The 7,926-nt window shown below is 40.1% G+C and overlaps 2 protein-coding genes across 2 annotated transcripts; one reads left to right on the forward strand and one right to left on the reverse strand.

The window, feature by feature from the left end:
• The first annotated feature begins 276 nt into the window (after nucleotides 1-276).
• LOC121778960 (7-methylguanosine phosphate-specific 5'-nucleotidase A-like) lies at nucleotides 277-4,957 on the forward strand. Its single transcript, XM_042176333.1, has 12 exons — nucleotides 277-309; nucleotides 765-859; nucleotides 1,027-1,192; nucleotides 2,012-2,072; nucleotides 2,233-2,365; nucleotides 2,577-2,700; nucleotides 2,812-2,868; nucleotides 2,980-3,076; nucleotides 3,523-3,730; nucleotides 4,191-4,251; nucleotides 4,535-4,671; nucleotides 4,765-4,957. Exons 1-11 carry the CDS (start codon nucleotides 277-279, stop codon nucleotides 4,613-4,615), a joined length of 1,116 nt encoding a protein of 371 aa, XP_042032267.1. The 3' UTR covers nucleotides 4,616-4,671; nucleotides 4,765-4,957.
• Nucleotides 4,904-7,926, reverse strand: LOC121792368. The gene is made up of 4 exons (XM_042190279.1): nucleotides 7,400-7,926; nucleotides 6,932-7,030; nucleotides 6,192-6,836; nucleotides 4,904-6,115 (listed from the first exon to the last, which is right to left on the reverse strand). The coding sequence occupies exons 1-4, from the start codon at nucleotides 7,718-7,720 to the stop codon at nucleotides 5,090-5,092; spliced, it is 2,091 nt and encodes a 696-aa protein (XP_042046213.1). The 5' UTR covers nucleotides 7,721-7,926; the 3' UTR covers nucleotides 4,904-5,089.

Raw genomic sequence — 7,926 nt, forward strand, 5'->3', positions numbered from 1 at the left:
GGCGGTTCCCACGACCTCCCCGAAGATGCTCAGGAGACCCCGTCCCCTCCCGAGTTTACTCGCCGCACTCGCCCGGTTGGTCAAAGGCGGGCGCAACGGGCTCGCCAGAGGTCCGAGGAGGTCCAGTCGCCATCCCCCACTGTTGGCAGCCCGACAGGCGACCTCGTCTTCTTGGCTCGTCAACAAACGCTGGCTCAGATGTACAAGGTCATATCTGACTGGAAGAATGCCACTGACCCCGAGGAGAAGAGTTTTTTTCACGCACTGCTCGTGAGTATGCGAGCCGATTTGACTGCTGCCGCGGCACAGGTGGGGGGCTCAGACGCGGGCTCAGATGCCGCAGATTTGGGGGTCCCGGATAGCGGCGACGATGGCGACGACAGCGAGGCGTGAGGCGGAGGCGGGGGGCTCGTACGTGGAGTAGGAGTTTTTTTTAAAATTAATGTAATTTTTTTAATTAATGTACTTTTTAAAATTTTAATATTATTATTGAATTTTCTCGTATATGTGTCGTAAATTTAATTCCGTATTTTGTGTGATTGTTAATTATTTGTTTTTAATAATTTTGTTTATTGTGGCTGGGCTATTGCTTGTCCTGATGATGTGGCAGAAAGAGTTTTAGTGCTAATGATGTGACAGAAGGAGTTTGTGACTGAGCTATGACTGAGCTATTTTTATTGGAGATGCTCTTAGACTCAAACATAGACATTTTTCCCATGTTATTTTATTTATATTTATTTATTCAGACCCACCCTTTTCGACAGGTATCAAATACCACACCAGTCTACTTCCTCATGAGCTACTGGCTTCGAATTTCCTCTCTCCCCATTCGCTTCGCCCCTTTCCACCTTAGAATCAGGTAACTGACCGCTCTTCTCCTTAATTCTGCATCGCATTTCTCTCATTTATATTATAAACCGCTAAAAATTGTTCTGTTGCTCTGTTTTTTGGAATGGGTTATTTTTTGCTGTTTTGATCTGCTATTGAGCTGGAAAATGGCTTAGTGTGTATATATGTATGTCACAGAGGAGAGTGTGGGGTTTCGTATAGAAACACCTGCAGGAACACTGACAATCGAGGCGAAACTATGGAACATGTTGTGTTTGATGGTGCTCAAGTGATGGTGGGAGACCCTCAATTGCTACAGACCAAAATATCATCTATTCTACGCGATGGCACTTCGAAGCTGCAGGTTTTGTTTCGTCTAGATTAATCATTAGTGTCTTCATTTGGTGGAAAGTTGTTATGTTTCTGCGCTCGAACCAGATAATGTACTTGTCGAATTTCTGTAATTCTGTAGTTATATTAATCTGTGTAACCTCAATATGTAAGCAGATTTTGTTCATATGTGCTACACTGCTACGTACTATATAATTGTGGAATTTTGTATTAAGATACTAGTATAAGATATCCATCCATAATTTTGTTATGAATGCTAAATTACAGCATATTCATTTACATGTTCAGTCTCGCTACAACTGAAATTAACATTGCTCGGAGAATAGTGATTTCCATATCTTTTATTTCATGGAAAATAACTCTTGGTCCGTATGATGGCTGACATACAATATTTAGCCGTATTCTACTTGTTTAGAATTGAAACTACAATGACTGCTAGAGTGCAAGTGCAATGTTTATATATTTACATAAAAGGTAAAAGGCAGACTCAGTTATAACTGGATGAATATCTACATAAGAATTTAGAGGCATCTGGGAACATAAAGTTAGGGAGGGGGGGGGGATGACCTGCAAAATAATTATCAGCTATATCTTGTGATTTTTTTGTGGAGATCACCTGTCAATTAAGAATAAGAGAAGCTAGTTAAGGGTTAGTAAATGTATAAATAGTTAGTACTATTTTATTTTCTATATTCAGTCATGTTTGCTGATGTCTTGTTCTCTATACTTATTCATACCGTCCACTTTTTGAGGGTTGGCATTGAATTCAAATGTGCATACTTCTTGCCCGTCTGTGCATATATGTAACATGTATCCTACTTTAAAATGACAGGTTATTGCAGATTTTGACGCCACACTAACTAAGTATTTGGTCGATGGGCAGCGAGGGCATAGTATGTTATACTTGTTTTACACTTGGGATTATGTTCCACCATGTTTCATTTCATTTATATCTGATTCTTCTTTCACTAATTCCAAATATAGCCACCTATAGAACAAGCTTCCGAGCCATTAATGGCCATACTAACTTTTTGCTAAATACTAAAATTGTAGGTAGTCATGCCCTCCTGCAACAGGGAAATCCTGAGTATGATTTAAAGAGGCAAGAATTATATGATCATTACCATCCATTAGAAATTGACCCTGCCATTCCTCTTGACGAGAAAGCAAAACTTATGGAAGAGTGGTATGTGACTTTACATATCCTAAGAATGGAATTACAACTGTGTTTCACTTTCGTATGCTCTCTCATTATTAGCTCGTCTTATTAGAGACTGGAAGTGTTCTTAAGCCGTCTAATATGTTATTCCTCAATACTTTTTCTATCAAATATTTGAATTTCTGAAAGTTTTCAATTGGCTCTGAGGGATTTTAAGTTTTTGACTCTGTATATGCAGGTGGGAAAAAACACATGGTCTTCTTGTTGAGGGAGGACTCAACTTTGATGCCATAAAGAGCTCTGTGGTTAAATCAAGGATTGCATTTAGAGATGGGGTTACTGAACTTTTTGAACTGTTGGAGGTAGACATCACCAGAATCCCTGAGCATATTAATTTTTCATTTAGCTTTTTTTTTGCTTACTGAGCCTAAATTTAAGGGCAAAGTTATAATGATGATATCATATATTTGCAGAGAAGTAATGTTCCGGTCCTTATATTTTCTGCTGGACTTGCAGATATTATTGAAGAGGTTAGCCTTGAGATTCCAATTACCCATGTCTGATTTTAGTGATGCTTTGCATCTATGTATAGTTTTGAGTATACTGTATGGTATGCTAATTTTTTATGCTTTTTTCACCAGGTGTTCAGACAAAAACTCCATAGGCCATTTAAGAATGTTAAAATTGTATCCAATCGAATGGTTTTTGACCAGAATGGTAACCTTGTATCATTTAAGGGTATATTTCCTATTACAACTTAGAACTTACAAGGATAACTAATTAAGTGGAATGATCTGCTGTGCCTTTCTTTCTGATTTTCTTGTAGTGAAAGCATTGATTTTGTACTGTTTATTTGTTATTGTATATAAAAAATTCTTTTCAGCCTCATACTCGCAGCCAGTTGTATGCACTGTTGTCTTTATATCTAAAACTCTTTAGATGGTTGGAAGATAAAATTTTCAATTTCTCTTCATTCTCCAGACACTAACTTAATTCTATATGCTATAGGTTTCAAAAACAGCTTTTATTCGAAATATTGTTTTCAGGTTGTCATCTTTTCATGTTTCCAAAACTGTTTCAGTGACTGACAAAGATGGTATCGCAAGAATCTTTCTTCTTGCATGTGTTCCTTCCTTTGCATCATTGAGGAATATAGATCATCTGGATATTGTTCTTTGTTACAGGAAAAACAATCCATGTATTGAATAAGAATGAACATGCAATTGACATGGCTGGTCCGGTTCATGAGGAGCTTGGCTACTCAGAAGAGTCCACGCCTGACGCCTCCTCTGTGAAACTGAGAACTAATGTACTACTCTTGGGTGATCATATTGGAGATCTTGGAATGTCTGATGGTCTGAACTACAGTACAAGAATATCAGTGGGATTCCTGTGAGTTATAATTTCTGGTGTAAAATATTATGAATATGTTGCTCGCATTGCTGCATCTAATGTTGTGAGAATGCTGATGTTATTTCCAATTTTTTTTAAGTCTAAACCATTACCAAGATAACAGAATGCTATTATCTTTGAATAATACTCCATTTCATGAGCCTTGATTTTATAAAGCTGCTAAACTTCTATTCCTGATTTTATTGTTACTTAGTGCCTCATAAACTCTGACATGCGTTTGCTTAAGTCAGTGTTTCTACTGAACCAGTGGATTGTTCTCTCTAGTCTCTCCTATTAAGTTAGGTTGTGTCTACTTTTTTCAAAGTATGACATTTACAATCGAGTTATTTTATGTTATCATCTTCCTTTCTTTTTTATATTGTAGCTAAAAAATTAGGGCATCATTCTGATGCATTCATGACACATCTTTAGTTGTCTTACCTGAAAGTTCTTTATGCAGGAACGACAACATTGAGAGCTCTAGTGACAGCTACCAGAAAGCCTTCGATGTTGTGTACTTGGTAAGTAGCAGCACAGTTCAGAAATTCCACACATGTATGCTCACCTTTGTCCACCACTATGGTCTACATCAGACTTTTGCCATAGATTTGTTAAAATTTCTGGCAAAATAAGACTGCGAAAATGGTGCAGCCTTGCAGCACTATCCATAAAGGAACTCAGTTGAGTTACCGGATTTCAGCTTATATTGTAGATCCACCTCATTGTTTTGTGTATCTGTCTGTTACATGCATCACTCAAATCCTTATCAACAAAAATATATAAGTTTGCTGATTACTGAAACAGAACGACGCATCCATGTGGGGAGTTGTTAAGCTTGCATCTCAGCTTTGCTCAACTGTTAGGAATGGATGTGGTAATCAGTGATCCCTTATTCCCAAAATGAAATGACTGTACCTGCCTGTCAGCCAAATTTTGATCGAGTGAGTTCTTTGGGTTTGATGCTTCCATTGTTTTCCTTGATTTATATGTGTGCTGAGAAAGATTTAGTAATATTGCTTTGGAATGTGATGCAGGTGTTCTCTTCAACCTCGGGATTCAATCGCACCGTGATATCTTATATGTTTTGGGGCAATTTCTTTGTGACATTGGCCACTAGGACTATCAGTATTATGTATCCATACTTAAATAGACTGCACTTTCAATGGAAGTATATAAAGAAGGATAATATATATATATTTATTCAACTCATTTACATTTCTCCGAAAATTGGTTATTGATGTGAAGGCCAAAGGTTAGGAAAGCTAAAACTAAGCTTAGCGCACAATTAGCACATTATACCTTGTCAATTGTCATGCAGAAACATGAAAATTAGACATAACTGAAAAGGGGTTTGTATCTCTACAAATTTTTAGCTTCTAATGCTTCTTCCAAACGTAAGGTTCCCTTAGTATCATCTACTACTTCTGCTTCCAGAAGCTCATTTTGTGGATGCAGGCATTTGGTGTAATGGAACTCGATTTGCAGGCGATGATGTAGAGGCGTCGATGCCAGCAGTCCCTTTTTCAGGTCAACTAGTAACTCCCTGATGGGGATTGCAGCTAGAAAGCTCTTGATGTACTCTTTGCACGACTCTTTGCCCGTGCAGACTTCGCTTGATTCTTCCATATTCTTTCCTTCAATAAGATTATTGGTAACCGCTTCTTTCCCAGTAGAGCCCTCCTTATCGTCGTTCTTCCTTTGATGAATTGCGGAATCACTGTCAAATTTCAAGATGAAGGCTTGGTTGCATCCTTCATAGAGCCTCTCACCCAAAGTGTCGATGATGTAGTATGCATCTTGTTCGACCTTCAAGACGAAGAAGTGATCGTTCCAGCTGATGATGTAGATGAGAGGGCAAGCCGAGAGAGGCATCTCTGATGCAGATGCAGATGCAGAGATTTCATCCCATATGTTGTCAAATGACATGGCACCTTGTAGGACATCACACCCTTTGTCATCCAATCCTTCCGGATGGAAAAATCCAACGAATGATTTCTCAGGTACAACAGAAAGTGGCCGGACCTTCGCCTCCAACACTGTCTCAAGATCAAAATGCTTGTCCGGGAAGTGCTCCCTGTACGTCTCGTTGTCACAGAGATTTCTCCATTCCAGTGATCCCTCGCGGATGAGGCTGTCAAGCTGGGATTTGATCGGCATCTCGTTGTCGTTGGATTGCAGCCAGTCAGCGATCACAGCAACCAGAGCTGTGCATGCACTCTCACCAGCTGCGCGCTCATGCCTCTGGTCGATTGAGGCAAAGAAAACTTTTGTTTTCAACTTCATGTGGCCATCGCGGCTTGTGATATCCCTGTCTTCCCAGGTGCCAATAGCGAAACCATCGTCTCCAAATGCAGAGACGGACATAGCAGAACTCTCCCCATCTTTCTGCACGAGTAAAAGACCAATTCAGTAACTTTTTTCAACCACCCAGAATCGAGTATGGCTATGGTCGAAAACATACCGTTAAGGTGGACTCATCAGAGGAGCTAAGCTGCCTTCGGTCGAAATCAATATCATCTCCGCCTTCCTCGCCATAGCATTTCTTCAGCAACGGCTCCCCCTTCATCTTGGGAGACTTGAAGCTCAACTTCCGCTTCCTCCATGGCAGAAGCCGACGTTTAGAGTTCTGCTCCTGCATTGGATGATCAGGAGGTGAAGTGGGCTTGGTGTGATGGGTGTAGTAGAGCCAGTCCTCATCCTCCCCGCTGCTCATGTTTGAGTGAGCCGACGCTGCTCCGGCATGGTTGGCATAAGCCAAAGTCCCATAACTGAAGGACTTCCTGTCGCCAGAATCCTCCTCGGAGAGCCCTTCACCAGAGCTGTGGTCGTCTGAATCAGAGTCAAGTGGGTAGAGGCCGCCATCACTCCTATCAGAGCTCCTCCCGTCGCTGCTGCCATCGTCTTGACTGGCTCTTTTTGGCCTGAGCGCGGAGAGACCTTTGAAGATGTTGACTCTGATGGGGCTGGCCTTGAGAGTTGAGAGATCTTGCTTCTCTGGGGAGAACATTTCTCCATAGCATGGTGATCGAGGAAACATGAGAATGGGTTTTGGTGCTGGTTCAGGATGATCTTGGACATTTCTCAGTTCAACAAGAAGGATTGAGAGCTGCATCACAAGAACAACACAATATTACTATTTAGTTATTTATCATTGAACAAAGAAAGAAAAAAAAAGAGCAAAATTTGGGTAAGATTGCTTACATGAAGAGAAGCATTGATGACAAGAGGAATATCGATGTCTCTGCGTTGTTTATCAAAATCTGCAAGATTCAATGATGCAGAGGCTACACTGTTCGACCCCTGCATAATCCCAGCCAGTGTTTTAGCATCACAAACTTTGTCACACAGTCAACATCAATCACCCACTTATTCCAACTCAACTACAATTCAACTTTAGTGGTTGATTCGTTTTTTTCAAAGAGAGAGGTAATGGTTAGTTTGGTTTTGATTAATAAACAAAATTTGTTCAATCAGAAACGTGAACCACTGAATTAGAGCGATCATAAACATTTTCTTTGTTGTTCAAAAAAAAAAGAAAGAGAAACGCAGTAGTGTCACTTGAATATAAGTAGTCAAAAAAATAAAGGAAGAGAAAATGAGTCCAGCAAAAAAAGAAAAAGAGAAAAAGAAATAAAAATCAAGAAAAGGGGAGAGAGATGGAGAACTGACATTGAAAAGGGTAAAGGAGACCTCCCACGGATGAAAGAGGGCGTCCTTGTAAGCAGAAAAAGCGCAGAAACATCGGAATTCCTCTTCCCAAGAAGCAATTCCATGTTGGTTCAACAACATCTCCTTTGTAAAATTCCTTCTCACACTCTTCCTCCTCAGAGAACTCAAAGAGATGATCCCTTTGGCGCCTTTCCATTTGATTTGAACCGAATATTTGGACCCATCGTCGCCTACCAAGCTGCTTTTCAGATGATGAATGGTGATTCTGGCCTCCAATTTCTTCGATTGCCATGGCCTCCACTTCATCATCTTCACCACCATTTTCCTTTTGATCAACAAATTGTGTCTTTGAGAGAGACTCAGAGAGAAGGCCACTGCCTTTATATAGAATGAAATTTGTTTTTTTTTTGTCAGGAGTGGAACGGTTAAAGCAGAGTATTTGAACGTTAGTTTACAATTTGCTGCTTAGAGAGAGAGTGAGAGATTGTGGCCACAAGGCCAACGCTGTGTTAATAAAAATCGGCAAA

This window comes from Salvia splendens, chromosome 2, assembly GCF_004379255.2.
Source record: "Salvia splendens isolate huo1 chromosome 2, SspV2, whole genome shotgun sequence".
Taxonomy (NCBI): Eukaryota; Viridiplantae; Streptophyta; class Magnoliopsida; order Lamiales; family Lamiaceae; genus Salvia; species Salvia splendens.

What these genes read in the sequence shown, in the direction of transcription:
- LOC121792368 (XM_042190279.1), bottom strand. Translation starts at nt 7,720, where the DNA reads ATGGTGGTGAAGATGATGAAGTGGAGGCCATGGCAATCGAAGAAATTG. An exon ending in TCATCAATGCTTCTCTTCAT is followed by an intron (nt 6,837 to 6,931) that starts GTAAGCAATCTT and finishes CTTGTGATGCAG; the next exon opens with CTCTCAATCCTTCTTGTTGA. An exon ending in CTGATGAGTCCACCTTAACG is followed by an intron (nt 6,116 to 6,191) that starts GTATGTTTTCGA and finishes TTACTCGTGCAG; the next exon opens with AAAGATGGGGAGAGTTCTGC.
- LOC121778960 (XM_042176333.1), top strand. Translation starts at nt 277, where the DNA reads ATGCGAGCCGATTTGACTGCTGCCGCGGCACAG. An exon ending in TGACTGCTGCCGCGGCACAG is followed by an intron (nt 310 to 764) that starts GTGGGGGGCTCA and finishes CCTTTTCGACAG; the next exon opens with GTATCAAATACCACACCAGT. An exon ending in TTGCAGATATTATTGAAGAG is followed by an intron (nt 2,869 to 2,979) that starts GTTAGCCTTGAG and finishes TTTTTTCACCAG; the next exon opens with GTGTTCAGACAAAAACTCCA.